The following is a 15,268-nucleotide window of genomic DNA, read 5'->3' as shown; positions in this document are numbered from 1 at the left end:
CCATTGCAGGATTCTCAGGGTCATAGGCTTCTTCTTTAGAGGAAGCCTCCTTAGTATTGTCTGTTGCAGCTTGCATTCCAGACAGACTCTGAGAAATCATATTGACTTGCTGAGTCAATATTTTGTTCTGAGCCAATATTGCATTCAGAGTATCAATCTCAAGAACTCCTTTCTTCTGAGTTGTCCCATTATTCACAGGATTCCTTTCAGAAGTGTACATGAACTGGTTATTTGCAACAATTTCAATAAGTTCCTGGGCTTCTGCAGGCGTCTTCTTCAGATGAAGAGATCCTCCAGCAGAGTGGTCCAATGACATCTTGGATAATTCAGACAGACCATCTTAGAATATACATATGATGCTCCATTCTGAAAACATGTCAGAAGGACACCTTCTGATCAATTGCTTGTATCTTTCCCAAACTTCATAGAGGGATTCACCTTCCTTTTGTCTGAAGGTTTGGACTTCCACTCTAAGCTTGCTCAATTTTTGAGGTAGAAAGAATTTGGCCAAGAAAGCATTGACCAACTTTTCCCAAGAATTCAGGCTATCTTTAGGTTGTGAGTCCAACCATGTCCTAGCTCTGTCTCTTACAGCAAAGGGGAAAAAGCATAAGTCTGTAGACCTCAGGATTAACCCCATTAGTCTTAACAGTGTCACAGATTTGCAAGAATTCAGCTAAAAACTGATGAGGATCTTCCAATGGAAGTCCATAAAACTTGCAATTCTGCTGCATTAGAGAAACTAATTGAGGCTTAAGCTCAAAGTTGTTTGCTCCAATTACGGGAATTGAGATGCTTCTTCCACAGAAGTTAGAAGAGGGTGCAATAAAGTCACCAAGCATCTTCCTTGCATCTCCACCATTGTTGTTGGGTTTGGCCATCTCTTCTTCTTTTTCAAAAAATTGTGTCAGGTCCTCTCCAGAGTGTTGTGCTTTAGCTTCTCTTAGCTTCCTCTTTAGAGTCCTTTCAGGTTTAAGATCAGCTTCAACAAGAATGTTCTTATCCTTGCTCCCGCTCATATGAAAAAGAAGAGAATAGAAAAGAATAGGAATCCTCTATGTCATAGTATAGAGATTCCTTTATGTGAGTAGAAGAAGAGAAGAGTAGAAGAATGAGAAGAGAAAAATTTGAACACAGAGAGGGAGAGAGGGTTCGAATTTTAAGAAGAAGAGAAGTGTTAGTGATTAAATAAATAAATAGAAAGAGACGAGAGAAAGAGAGAATTCGAATTTTAAATTAAAATAAAAGAAAAGTATTTTTGTTTTTATTTTAATTATTAATTAGTATTCGAAAATTATAAAAAGGAATTAAATTAAAATTTAAAACAATTAGTTAATTAAAAAGAATTTTGAAAAAGTGGTGAGGAGTTTTCGAAAATTAGAGAGAGAAAAGTAGTTAGGTGGTTTTGAAAAAGATATGATTGAAATGGTAAACTTTTAAAATAAAAAAAAATCAAGTAGTTAATTGAAAAAGATTTGAAAATCAATTTTGAAAAGATAAGAAGTTAGAAAAGATTTTGAACTTGATTTTGAAAAAGATATGATTAAAATAGAAAAAGATATGATTGAAAATCATTTTGAAAAAGATTTGAATTGGAAATTAAAAAGATTTGATTTTAAAAATTAAATGTCACAACCCTAAATGAGCCATAACCAGCGCTTAGGAAAATAATCCCCTAGCAAGCCTAACAAACTCAAATATAAGTTGAATAAGAAAATTACAAATATTTTACAAGTTCTAAAATAAATAGTTATATATTTAATAAATCTTAAAATAATTAAGAATGGTTGGATCCTGCCTGTGACATATGGAGCATATACATCTAGAAATTCGACAAAATAGATACTCATTGCAGATCGTGACTCTTGATTAGAATGTCTCACATAGTCAAGCATTTATTCCTGAAAAAGATTTTTAGAAAAAGGGATGAGTTTTGCAACTCAGTGATTAGACAATACATCTATAATCCACATGAGACCATATAAACATTATTATCAAAGTGATTTTAATTAGAAAACAGTAGTTGATAATAATAAGTGAAACAATAAGGGAGTCCTCATATAGAAATCAAATCAAATAGTCCACACTTGGGCGGCTCCACCTCTAAGGGTAGCCCTTTCCTCTAGTGTGTCCGTACGGAATAACAGATCTAACGTGTGGCCTACACGTTAGGCTAGCAACACCCCTGCTAGCTAGGGTCTGAGTTAGATGCATCTAAGTTAACGTCATAACCCCCGTTAACTACGATTTTCTAATACGAGCCTCCCAAACCAATTCAAAACATATAATTCCAAATACAACAAATCTTTGATCTTTCAAATATATAAGGTATCAAATCAAATCAAATCATGTTATACTTTCTCATCAATCTTTTCCAATTATACTTTTTTTTTCAATTATAAGACATTTCAAATATATTTCACAATCTTTAAACCAAGTGAATACCAACAAATACTTCAATGTTTCAAAAACAGATATTCAAGTAAAATCAAATATTTTAGAATAAAGCAAAACTTCATCAAAAATATATATATGGTCTCATGTATAGTTCCAAAAGTATAAACTTCATAAAAATAAATTATTTAATTTTAATAAATCAATTATTCTAATCAATTTAAAATCATTCAAGGCAAATATAGTGAGTATAATTCAAAGATCATAATAGATATATGTCAAAATAATTATAGATGCACAATCAAATAATTATAAATGTAAAGCCTACTCACAACGTGGTCCTAAGGGACCGAAGAGACCAAACCTGAAGTGCGAAATTAACGGGTGTGGAGGACTGATGTAGAATGAAATGAGGAATTGGACCGGGCAGCGGAAAGTTGCGGCTGCAACAACAATAGCATCCATTTCTTATTGCAACGTCAATGATCATAGCACCCAGAGAAAATATTGGATTCAAATTGAATGGAAGACAACAAGAAATAGTGCTGGAAAATCCAAGGTAAACCAGAGGTTCAATAAAATCAGAATGGCAGGATACGGAAGTGAAATAGATTCGAGGAAAAAGAGCGAACCAAAATGGCAACAATGGCAGCAGACAGCTCGACGGCAGCAAGGAGGTATGGCAGCAAGGTGGCAGCGCTGCTTCTTCTCCCTCATGAACTCGCCTCCTTCTCCCTCCTCTGTTCGCGGCTCACGGCGGCGGCAACAGGTTCATCAATGGCGACGCAGCAGTGGTGAGTGAACAGCGGTCTCTGACGGCGTGCTAGGCAGCAACCAGGCGCGACAAAGTTGGGGGCGTCTTCTCCTCCATCGCGTTTCCTGTAGCAGCAGCTCTCTGCCTTAACGTCTCACTCTCTCCCCCTCTTCGTCAGCGCCGGCGGTGACACGTGGGACAGCGACTCCACGGCGGTGAGGCGCGACGCCGACGTGCTCCAAGGCGATGGCAGTGACAACGGACAGCCTCCCCTTCCTCTCTTCTCTTCTCCGTTCCCTTACTCTCCCCTTTCTCTTTTCTTTGCTTCCGTTCCTTCTCCCTCTTTCTCTGAAATGTATGTGTGTAGGAGGGAGGGTGAGTCTTATTTTGAGATTAGGGTTAGGGTTTGATAAAAGGGATGAGGGTAGAATGGATATTTTAGTAAGGGTAAATCTAAAATTTAAAAAAAAAAACCTTGGGATATTACATTCTATCCCCCTTGGAAAAATTTTTGCCCTCAAAAATTGATACAGTATAAAAAATGTTCCATGGTTTTAGCCTTTTACCAAGCATGAGAAAGAAGTATAATCAGGTACAAAAATTACAACATAGGTGTGTTAAAATGATGTAGTTGATATTCACTGACTCCCGTTCCCTAGACAACTCAGATATACAAAGCCTTCGTTCCTCAATCTCCTCAAAATTCAATCTTACTTCATAATCTCCTTGGTTCTGTTCTCCGTATCCATGGTAGCAACCCTTCTTATGTCAAGCCTTAGAATTACAGTTTTCCAAACTTCAGCATTGATAAGTTGTGTCTTAAAGAACTGGTGTATCGCTTGCTATATCTAGAAATCGCACGTGACATCGAAATAAACTCGGGTTTTACCCAAAATGATACAAAACTTAGGAAGAGAAGAGTAACATCACAAATTAGGTTCGCAAGGATTCGGAAGGATGTGTAGGATCACAATTAAGCAATGATGTACAAAAATAATGAAGTGTGCCATAAAAAGAGTCAATTACATCCTAACAAGGAAATCTGAATCAAAGAACTTTGATAGAAACAATAAAAGAAAAGATGAAGTATTAGGTCAAAACAAGTTCCAGTTGAATCAAATAAGTGCAAAGTTCACAAGAAATGGCCACTATAGTCCATGACAATGTTCACAAAGATTTAAGAGAATGACTAAGAACACAATCAAATAAGGCACAATCTTTCAGAATCAAAGAAGAGAAAGAAAAAGTTTATAATATTTATAGACCAAAATAATAACACTAGGACATATGAAGTTAAAGTAAATAATAGGAAGCAACAACATTCTAGGAAAAGAAAACTGAATTAAGTACAAGAGTATATCTTGGAGAAGAAGCAGGCGTGAATTGAATAGAAAACAGTAGTAATTGCATTAATTCATGAAGAACAGCAGAGCTCCACACCTTAATCTATGGGGTGTAGAAACTCCACCATAGAAATACATAAGTGAAAAGAGGTCTAGGCATGGCAGTGAGGCCAGCCTCTCCAAACGTAAAATATGGCAAAAAGCTCTTGAATAAATCTCTAAAAGCAGTTTTTATACTAAACTAGTAATCTAGGTTTACAGAAAATGAGTAACTAAGTGTAGATAGTGCAGAAATCCACTTCCGGGGGCCACTTGGTGTGTGCTTGGGCTGAGCATTGAAGTTTTTTCGTGCTTAGGCTGTTCCTGGAGTTAAATGCCAGCTTTGGTGCCAGTTTGGGCGTTTAACTTCAGAATTTTCAGGCAGACTTTGAATGCCAATTTGGGCCATCAAATCTCGGGCAAAGTATGGACTATTATATATTGTTGGAATGCCCAGGATGTCTACTTTCCAACGCAATTGAGAGCGCGCAAATTGGGCTTCTGTAACTCCAGAAAATCTACTTTGAGTGCAGGGAGGTCAGAATCCAACAGCATCTGCAGTCTTTTTTCAGCCTCTGAATCAGATTTTTGCTCAGGTCCCTCAATTTCAGCTAGAAAATACCTGAAATCACAAAAAAATACAGAAACTCATAGTAAAGTTCAGAAATGTGATTTTTGCATAAAAACTAATAAAAATATAATAAAATTAACTAAAACATACTAAAAACTATGTAAAAACAATGCCAAAAAGGGTATAAATTATCCGCTCATCAGTTCTGCCAAGCTTTCAACTGCCAAGTACTAACCCAACTTGCAAGGGGATTTCCACAGAATCATGAAATACAACACAGATGTACAAAGGACCTCTAAGGACATCTATGACTTTTTCTTTTAATTTTGCACTCTCTACCTTTTTCCGCTCTATGGTTTTTTCTTACAAACCTCACTGTTTGTCTTTTTTCATGAGACTCAAGACAGACAAAAGTAAACAGAAAATTACAAAATAAAAAACATTGAAGGAGAAGAACTTCTGTTAGCTTAGGTAGCTCTGAGAACTCTGTGCCTTGCACTCTTACTCCTTATATAGAGGGGGAAGCCTCCACGGTTGAAACCAAATAAACCAAGCTAATCTTCTTCTTCTTCATGCAAACCAGTTCGGCCAGAGAGAGAAGAGAGATAACCGAATGCAAAACCTAACATGCAATTACCTGTGGTCCTTCCTTGGTCACCAATCTTCATCAATCCGAGCCTTCCATCTTGTCTTGCACTCCAAGAAGGATTCCTAGCCCTTGATGAGTTATTGATGATGACAGCTTCATCTGCTCCAACTTCTGCCTCCTCCATCACGTAGCCACTGTAGCTACCTCCTGTGATGGTTGAGCAAAATCAGAGACAAATCATCTCTCCAAGGATCTTCCTCTTCTGACCGAAATCTTCATCATCCATTTTCGGTATGGAGAGGCTGAGCTTACTTCACCATATCTTACCTTTCTTGGTTGAAGATCTCAGCCACAACATACTTTTTGTTTTTTTTTCGTGCCATCATTACAATGGTCTTGTTGCTTGTTTCTCCTTCCTTTCGGTAGCTAGCCATAGCTTCCATGTTTTCTCTGTGAAGTGACCGAAGTAGGAGAAGAGAGATGAGAGTTAAGAAACAGAAACTTAAACAATAATTAATGAATGTGATAAAGTGAATTAAGTTTTCCACTTCCCTTGCTTTTAGGTAGCGTGTAGCATTGATGATGTCCATCAAATCAAGTGCTAACTCTCTCTCATGTTTCCAATGTAAGTTAATTGAGTTTGAAATCTATCCCAAATTAAAAATGGGATCCGTTGGAAACAAAGAATTTTGCTTTCTTTCATTGTTTGTTTCGGACCAAGCAATGGTCTTGGTAGCAAAGTTTCAAATGGGCTAGTAATAATAGTAATTCAATATAGCCAAATTGGTGTAAAAACAATTCAGCCATATATTCATTTGACAATTTTTGCACAAGGGTGAAATGTAAGAACCATATTTGGGCTTGCAACATTCAGCCCAATACAAATCTGCACCAACAAAATTATTAATTAAGCAAGTATAAATTAAGATCAAATTAATAATTTTATAATTAATTGCTTTAATAATGTTTGTTCATCATCAAATTAAATTTAGAATTTTAAACTCATCAATAATATTTATTAGTCATATCATATTATGATAAAAATAAATTAATATATATTTATATACAAATACATTATTGATTTGTGACTTATTTTTGTTGTTTTTGGTTTTGAATCTGAAGAATATGCAGTTGAAGTGTGCGAAACGAGCATGGCACAGAACAGAATTACTGAAACGATATTAAGCATGAAACAGCCCATGACAATGACGTATGAAAACCCAACCACGACATCAAACATTACGGAAGCACAAACAGCGTAATCCCACAAACAGAGAAAGAGAAAAGGAATAGAATCCTATCGTAATATTATTATTCTCTGAGTCCAATAATACATGTAATTTTTAAGTTATCTAGTTTTGCAGCCTCAGAAAGAAAGAGAAGAGAAAACATGAAGAACGCAAGGCTCTCAACTTCAGCTGCAAGCAGCATGAACATGGGGAGAACACTTGCACAGTACAGTGCAGACGCTGAGATTCTTGCAGAGTTCGAGCAATCAAACGTGTCCGGTAAATCATTTGACTACTCAAAGTCAGTGGTTGACCCACCGAAATCAGTCTCTGAGGAGAAGATGACTGCCTACTTGTCAAGAATCCAAAGGGGCGGACTCATCCAGCCCTTTGGCTGCATGCTGGCAGTCGAAGAACCGACTTTCAACATCATTGGCTACAGCCAGAATTCATTTCTCCTCTTGGGTGTCGAGATTCAGTCCGACACCGAAGAGTTAATGGGTGGTCTTCTTGGAGTTGATGCCACTACACTCTTCACTCCTGCTTCCGGGGCTTCGCTTGCGAAAGCTGTGGCATCGAGGGAAATCTCGCTTCTTAATCCTGTTTGGGTGTACGCAAGGGCAACGCAGAAGCCGTTTTACGCGATACTTCACCGGATTGATGTCGGAGTTGTGATAGATTTGGAACCTGCAAGGTCCAGTGACCCTGCATTGTCGTTCGCAGGGGCGGTTCAGTCGCAGAAGCTAGCCGTTAGAGCGATTTCTCGGCTGCAATCGCTTCCCGGCGGAGACATTGGTCTTCTGTGTGACTCTGTTGTAGGGGAAGTTCAAAAGCTTACGGGGTATGACAGAGTTATGGTGTATAAATTCCACGAGGACGATCACGGGGAGGTTATTTCGGAGATTAGGAGGTTGGATTTGGAGTCTTATTTGGGTCTGCACTACCCTGCCACTGATATCCCTCAAGCCTCAAGATTCTTGTTCAAGCAAAATCGCGTTCGGATGATTTGTGATTGTAATGCTAAGCCGGTTAAGGTAACTCAGAACCAAGAGTTGAGTCAACCGCTTTGCTTGGTGAACTCAACTCTGAGGGCGCCACATGGATGCCACACGCAGTACATGGCTAACATGGGCTCCATTGCTTCGCTGGTTATGTCAATTGTGGTAAATACCAAAGATTCCATGAAGCTATGGGGTTTGCTAGTGTGCCATCACACTGCGCCGCGCTATGTGCCTTTTCCGGTTCGCTACGCTTGTGAATTTCTTATGCAGGCTTTTGGAGTGCAGCTTTACATGGAGATTCAGTTAGCAGCGCAAATGGCAGAGAAAAGGATTCTCAAGACACAAACTTTGCTGTGTGACATGCTCCTTCGCGACGCGCCGTTTGGGATTGTTACTCAGTCTCCTAATATCAAGGATCTTGTCAAGTGTGATGGAGCTGCCCTGTATTATGATGGGAACTGTTGGTTGTTAGGCACAACACCGTCCGAATTGCAGGTAAAAGACATTGCTGAATGGTTGCTTAGTACTCACGGTGACTCGACCGGTTTGAGTACAGACAGTTTGGCTGATGCTGGTTATCCTGGTGCTGCTTTACTTGGGGATGCAGTGTGTGGCATGGCGATGGCGCAAATCAGTTCGAGGCATTTCTTGTTCTGGTTCCGGTCTCACACTGCTAAGGAAGTTAAGTGGGGAGGGGCCAAACACCATCCTGAGGATAAGGATGATGGAGGGAAAATGAATCCAAGATCATCATTCAAAGCATTTCTTGAAGTTGTTAAGAGCAAAAGTTCGCCTTGGGAGGCTTCCGAAATCAATGCTATTCACTCATTGCAACTTATAATTAGAGATTCATTTCACAATTCAGAGAATAGTGGTATTAAGGCTATGAACTACATACAGAGAAGTGATGCTTCAAGTGGTGGGATTGATGAGCTAAGTTCAGTAGCATTTGAAATGGTGAGGTTAATTGAGACGGCAACTGTGCCGATTTTCGGGGTTGACACAGGTGGCTTAATCAATGGTTGGAATGTGAAAATTGCGGAATTGACAGGTTTGCTGGCAAATGAAGCTATTGGTAAATCACTAGTGAATGAAGTAGCGCATGCAGACTCGCGCAACAATCTTGAAAATATTCAAAGTAAAGCCCTGCAAGGTAAATCATTTCTTGTGGGAAAGTTCAATCGCTACTGGATTTTTAGGTATTGCAAACTTAATCAAATGTCAGATGTGATTCAGCTTGAATAAATTTCTCTCAACTTTCCTCGTAGCGAGTTATTTGAGAAATCTTTTAGAATTTGATTCAATTTTTATCATCCAAAATTTTCAAAATCTTCGTTATTGATTCTCATTTACACATCCTTTATTCCTCGTTAGACTTCAATTTTTAAATATTCTAAGTCTGTGAACAACACAAGATTTTGTGGTGTAAACTTTGCAGAGTTATGTGTGAACGCATGTATCTGGTTTTCCTCGGTTGTAACTGTTGAATTTCATCAGGTTTAATCCAAAATCAAAATACCAGCGTTATGTATAATTCAATATGCTTTTGAAATGATGTGAAAATTGGAGTTTTATTTGCAAACGGATTTTATTTCTTCTCTTCCTAAATTCTCTTGTTTTCATAGTCTCTGTCATTCAAGATCATTCCATATGCAGAATATCTTAAAGGAACCAAGTTAAATTATTGACATAAAATTATGCTAAGATCTATAGCAAAGCAGATCATATTATTAATAATCATATTTCTATATGAATTAACTGGTGATGTGTTCTTCAGGCATGGAAGACAAGAATTTTGAGTTGAAATTGAAACATTTTGGGAATCAACAACAAAATGGAGTTGTATATCTCATAGTGAATGCTTGCACAAGTAGAGATTACACAAATGCCGTTGTTGGGGTATGCTTTGTAGGCCAAGATATCACTTGTGAGAAAGTTGTTCTAGACAAATTTGTCAAGTTGGAAGGTGATTACAAAGCTATCATACAGAGCCTCAATCCGCTAATTCCGCCGATATTTGCTTCTGACGAGAGCGCCTGCTGCTCCGAATGGAATGCAGCCATGGAAAGGATAACTGGCTGGAAGAGAGATGAAGTCATAGGAAAACTTCTTCCCGGGGAAATCTTTGGAAGCTTTGTTAGACTGAAAGGTCAAGATACACTGACTAACTTCATGATCTTGCTTTACCGGGGAATTAGCGGACAAGAATTCGAGAAGTTTCCCTTCGGATTTTTTGATAGGAATGGAGAGTTTATAGAGGCTTACATCACTGCTAACAAGAGGATCGATACGAGTGGAAACATGATTGGCTGTTTCTGCTTCTTGCAGATTGTATCTCGCGATCTGAATCAGCCTTCGGATGGACAAAATCTTCCTCAGGGGAGGAAGAGTATATCTGAGTCTAAGGAGTTTGCTTATATATTACAAGAGATGATGAATCCTTTAAACGGTATTCGGTTTACGCATAAGCTTCTGGAGAAAACAGCTGTCTCAGAAAGCCAGAAACAGTTTCTTGACACTAGTGCTGCTTGTGAAAGACAGATAATGGAAATTATTGAGGAAACATATATAGGAAGTATCAATGAAGGGTAAGTGATCGTGATCTATTTTCATAGGCATGTTGAATTCCGATCCTTAATTTCCTTTCTTGACTTATATGTTATATCTCCAAATTTTAAAAGATTTACGTTTCAAAGTATCTGTCACAATAGTGAGCTTTTTGGCTTTTTCTAATAACACCCTTAATTTAATTGTGATGATTAAATAACTATTTGTTATAGCCGAAATTTATTAGTTACAGACTAAATTTATCACCTATCTTAACATTTCATGTATGTGTTATTTGTTATTTTACAGTTATTTAGGAATATATGAAATAATATAATGATTTTATGCATAAATTATTTCTCCAGCTAAACAAAAAAGACTGACTTTTCTTAAATTTAATGCTAATAATAGCAGCAGTGTGCAGCTAAACATGGAGGAATTTCTTCTTGGGGGTATTCTAGATGCCATTGTGAGTCAAGTGATGCTGTTGGTGAGAGGAAAAAGCTTGCAGCTGTTCCATGAAATTCCTGATGAAATGAAAACACTTGCTCTGTATGGTGATCAAATAAAGCTTCAAGTGGTCTTATCTGACATTCTGCTTAATGTAGTCAACCATACACCATCTCCAAATGGCTGGGTTGAAATCAAGATTTCACCTGGTTTGAAGATAATTCAGGACGGCCATGAGTTTATCCATTTGAAGTTCAGGTACACAATCAAGGAACTTATTTTTATCTCTTTATCATGGCTCTTTTATCAACGTGCCATTTTTTTCCGAAATTTAATACTAAAATGTCGTTCTTTTGAAGCTAATTACCTAAATATCACTATTTTTATATTACCATAATTATCATAATTAAAAATAAAATAAATAAACAAATTAATTGTCATCTTAGTAAAAGAGTGACACTTAAGTAATTAGCTTCAAAAAGATAGTATTTTGATAATAAATTTTAAAAAAGTAAAACGACCTTATAAAATTTATTATTAGTTACTGCCCCAGATTTAATTTAACAAATTTTCTCCTCTAGTGTGCTACTAAATGAATGAGCAAGTGATATGAGAATATGTATAAAAGAAGAATAATGAATAAGGTTATCTGAAATCAAGATGTTTCCGGCTAAATTAAAACTGGAGTTAGTTATTTGGAAGTGAAAGGAGTAATCTGATTGCTAATATATCTTTCCCACAATGGGTTGGTGTCTTAAACATCTAGTATTTGATTTTCTTAATATTAGTTGATCATTCTCTTTTATGGGGAAATGAAACTTCTGCAAATGTTAATGTAATATGTCTGATCCATGTGTGAATAAGTTATTATGATTATTTGTTTGAAAATTGAACTTCTTTGACTAGGGAAGTCCAACTTTCTTTGACTTGGATATACCATATGTTACACGTTTTCTAGTAATCAAATCATCCAGAAGTAGAACCATGTGAAATTTTCATTCTTCCAATCAGATATAGGATTATAACTTTACTCACAAACGTTAATGCCTCAGTTCTAAAACATTTCTAATGCAAAGCCCCATATGAAAATTAATGCCAAAAACAAAACGTTCCTAAATATCACATTCCCTTAAAAGTTCCTCTAAATGACATTGCTGTCATTGCACTTTAGAACTGGTCATAATTCATTAAATCAATTTTCCTTTGGCAATGCTAGTCATAACCAAGTGTGCTTTTGAGTCATATGCAAATAATTTTCCTTGTATTTGAGTCTTTAATTTATGAAAGTATTAAATCCAATCAGTGTAATAATTCCACCCCCTTATGAAATGTCGAGACATGAATCAATTATCTAAAAAATAGTCTTATGCAAACCAGCCTGTTATTTAAGCACACTCTTTTTACAGAATGAGCCATTCCGGTCAAGGTCTTCCTTCTAACACACTTCAGGATATGTTTGAAGAAGGGAATCAATGGACTACACAAGAAGGTTTGGGGCTATATATGTCAAGAAAAATGCTTAGTAGGATGAATGGTCATGTTCACTATGCGAGAGAACAAAATAAGTGCTACTTCCTCATTGATCTTGAACTTAGAACAAGAAAAGAAAGGCAAAGGAATTTGCAAGCGGAGACAAGCATGTTGAGTTAACTTTTTTTTTTTTTTCATAAACTAGATTTGATGCTTGATAGAAATTGTTTAGTTAGAGGAATTATATATATATAGCTGTGTTGGCAAAATTATTGGCCAACAAAAATTATATGACTGACTTTAAAAATAATCACTTGAACTCGCAACTTCTAAATGACTATACCTTTTAAACTATAGCTCGTTAACTTAAAAATAATACAATTACATACTTACATGTATAGTAGAATATGAAATAAACTAATAGGATATTTTATTTTGTAATGCTTTAATTTATATTTAAATACGATCAGATTCAATTATATGGTAAATTTGTAATGCTTCCCTATTAAATGGATCCCTGTGCCAATATATTTTTCTATATTCATTAAATTGCTAAGACTCAAAGTGATGATAATTCTAAATTAGATCAATTGAATTCTAATTGTTCTTATTTAATAACAAAGAAAATAAGACACTTTTTTTTAATTGTAAAATACACAAAAGGTACCTAACTTTGAAATTAAAATCAATAAGATAAGAAGAAACCCAAAAAAATCCCACCATACTAGCCACTAACCAAATTAACATCATCAAAGTAAACAACGTCAACATACAAATTCACTCAGGTTTGTCCAATCCGAATGCTCACTTTGTTGATTCATCCAATTCTCAAACTCACCAAAGCCATGCCTCACTAACTTTCCCAATCCAAAGCCTCACTAACTTGATTTATGGAATTTACTTTAGGAAAAATATAGGGTTTAGGGTTTAGGGTTTAGGGTTTAGAGTTTAGGGTGCTCCTTCACTTTTGTTGAGTTTGCTAAAGCACCATTTTGTATAATACTATACACAGAATCTTCAAACTGATTAGCACAATTCATCAGTCCATAATTACTTCCCAGCCAATTCTATAGTGCATATGAGTTTTTGTCTAAATTTTGCCTAACTTACTTTTTTGTAGTAAGTTTTAATTTTTTTAAAATTATTTTTTTTATATCTTTTAAATTAAATAATAACTTTTAACCCTTTTTAGTAAATGGGCACCACCTTTTAGACATCATAGCATTCACCATACTTCCCATCAATTCCATTGGATTTGGACTAAGGAGACCCATTTGGGAACTAGAACCCATATCATAACTATGTGGCATCATAGGTTGAATCTGAGAGTTGTACCGATCAATACTCTGTCCAAAATTGAAGTTACTTTCAACTTTTTGACTATTTTTCAGCATGTTAATCCTTTCAGCCAACGCACCAATTTTGTTATCCAATATGCCAATGAACATCCTCAGTTGTTCCAAATCTAAGCTCCGGATATTCAAGTCAGAAGTGGGATACTTGACGCTGTAGATGCATTTTTGCGCTTTCAAAGTTTCGGCTTCAACCAAGGTCTTCTTGTGCTCAAAGAAGTCTTGGAGATCAAAGATCTTAAGAGGCCTCACATTCTTTTGAGCTTCGTACTTTTTAATTAAGGATCTGATTTTTGTGGAATCTTTTGGCCAAATCATTGGTGCATCGTTGCTACCTTCTTCATAAACTGTCAAGCATGCTTCGGATCCTTCGCATTTGTCAGAAAATTTCTTCATTTTGCTCTCTAGTCCCTTGATTCTTGTCTTGAATCTGCCTTTCCGATCTTTCTCAGTTGAGAGGCACTTCAATTCTGTTTTTGCACGGCCCATGTAACTAAATCTGCATCATGAATTTTATATATAAAAAAAAGAAGGCAAAGAATTGGATGGAAAATAAGAAAGTAAATTGAAATTGTTGTAGTATAACAACAAAATCTTGTGTCCCAAAATTGTGGTATAGTGTTCAATTCCAATCTTGTGCCTAATTAAATTAAAACGAGGAATTCTTAAGAAATTGAGTGAAAATAAGCAATCTATAAAAATAAGAAACAACATTGTCATTAACGTACACGTCAAAAATAGCATCTACAAAATTTTATTCTCAAAAAAAAGAAAAAAGAAAACAAAAGAAAAACTCAGGAAGAAGGAACAATATCAAAGTAGAGGGGACTGTTTGAAATTTGAATCCTATCTTTTCCGACACATTTTCTAACAACAACAACATAAACATAAACAAAGTAATAAGAGAATTTGAAGGGTTTTATGCAAGTGAGTGAGTTTTCACCACTTCTTAATCACGTCAAGAAGCAAAGAATCTTAAAGAAACCATATGGTAAAAGCACATGATCGAAGACAAATTATCACCGAAAACGAAAACAACTAAGAAAACAAAAACCCATAACCAATAAAAGCATGGTAAGCATTATATCTGTGTACAGCATTGGAATTTTCAAGAAGTAAAGAGAGAACATCGTGAAAGAAAGCAACACAATAATGATGAAGAAATTTATTAATACCTAACAAATTTCTAACAATAACAATAATGCCGATTGCTGAAGTAATTTAATGGTAGAATTCTTGGAAGAATTAAGCTCTATGAATGTGCTTCAATTCCTTTAATGCGTGTGCCTAAAATCTTAAAACAAGAGTGATGTTCCATGAATTTATATATAAGTTTGGACATCGATATTCATCTAAAGTAATAAATATCTAACGGTTATTTTTGTTATATTGTTTATAATAATATTTGAGAAATAATAAAATAGAAGGATAAACAACAAAAAATGCATCCAAATAATTTTAAACTAATAAAAATGTACTTGAATTTAGTTATTGACAAAAATATCCTTAAATAATGTAAAAATGTGATA

At 35.8% G+C, this 15,268-nt stretch overlaps 2 protein-coding genes and 1 long non-coding RNA gene across 5 annotated transcripts; 1 reads left to right on the top strand and 2 right to left on the bottom strand.

Moving 5' to 3' along the window:
- Nucleotides 1,788-3,235, bottom strand: LOC110269712. Of its 2 annotated transcripts, XR_002358474.1 has the most exons (3): nucleotides 3,027-3,235; nucleotides 2,727-2,837; nucleotides 1,788-1,901 (listed from the first exon to the last, which is right to left on the bottom strand). It is a non-coding gene; the product is annotated as an uncharacterized LOC110269712 (long non-coding RNA). The 2 variants fall into 2 exon arrangements; XR_002358475.1 differs by lacking the exon at nucleotides 1,788-1,901 and having other exon boundaries at nucleotides 2,726-2,837; nucleotides 3,027-3,225.
- Nucleotides 6,829-12,741, top strand: LOC107630540 (phytochrome E). 2 transcript variants are annotated; one of them, XM_016333715.2, is made up of 4 exons: nucleotides 6,829-9,073; nucleotides 9,698-10,508; nucleotides 10,882-11,175; nucleotides 12,324-12,741. In XM_016333715.2, the coding sequence occupies exons 1-4, from the start codon at nucleotides 7,081-7,083 to the stop codon at nucleotides 12,565-12,567; spliced, it is 3,342 nt and encodes a 1,113-aa protein (XP_016189201.1). In that variant the 5' UTR covers nucleotides 6,829-7,080; the 3' UTR covers nucleotides 12,568-12,741. The 2 variants fall into 2 exon arrangements, with proteins under 2 accessions (XP_016189201.1, XP_016189200.1); XM_016333714.2 differs by having other exon boundaries at nucleotides 10,879-11,175.
- On the bottom strand, nucleotides 13,566-15,040 carry LOC107633206 (agamous-like MADS-box protein AGL82). Its single transcript, XM_021117306.1, has 2 exons — nucleotides 14,915-15,040; nucleotides 13,566-14,238 (listed from the first exon to the last, which is right to left on the bottom strand). The coding sequence occupies exon 2, from the start codon at nucleotides 14,226-14,228 to the stop codon at nucleotides 13,566-13,568; it is 663 nt and encodes a 220-aa protein (XP_020972965.1). The 5' UTR covers nucleotides 14,229-14,238; nucleotides 14,915-15,040.

This window comes from Arachis ipaensis, chromosome B03 (assembly GCF_000816755.2).
Source record: "Arachis ipaensis cultivar K30076 chromosome B03, Araip1.1, whole genome shotgun sequence".
Lineage (NCBI taxonomy): Eukaryota > Viridiplantae > Streptophyta > Magnoliopsida > Fabales > Fabaceae > Arachis > Arachis ipaensis.
The sequence above is the reverse complement of the archived record's forward strand: the minus strand, read 5'-3'. Positions and strand labels throughout refer to the sequence as shown.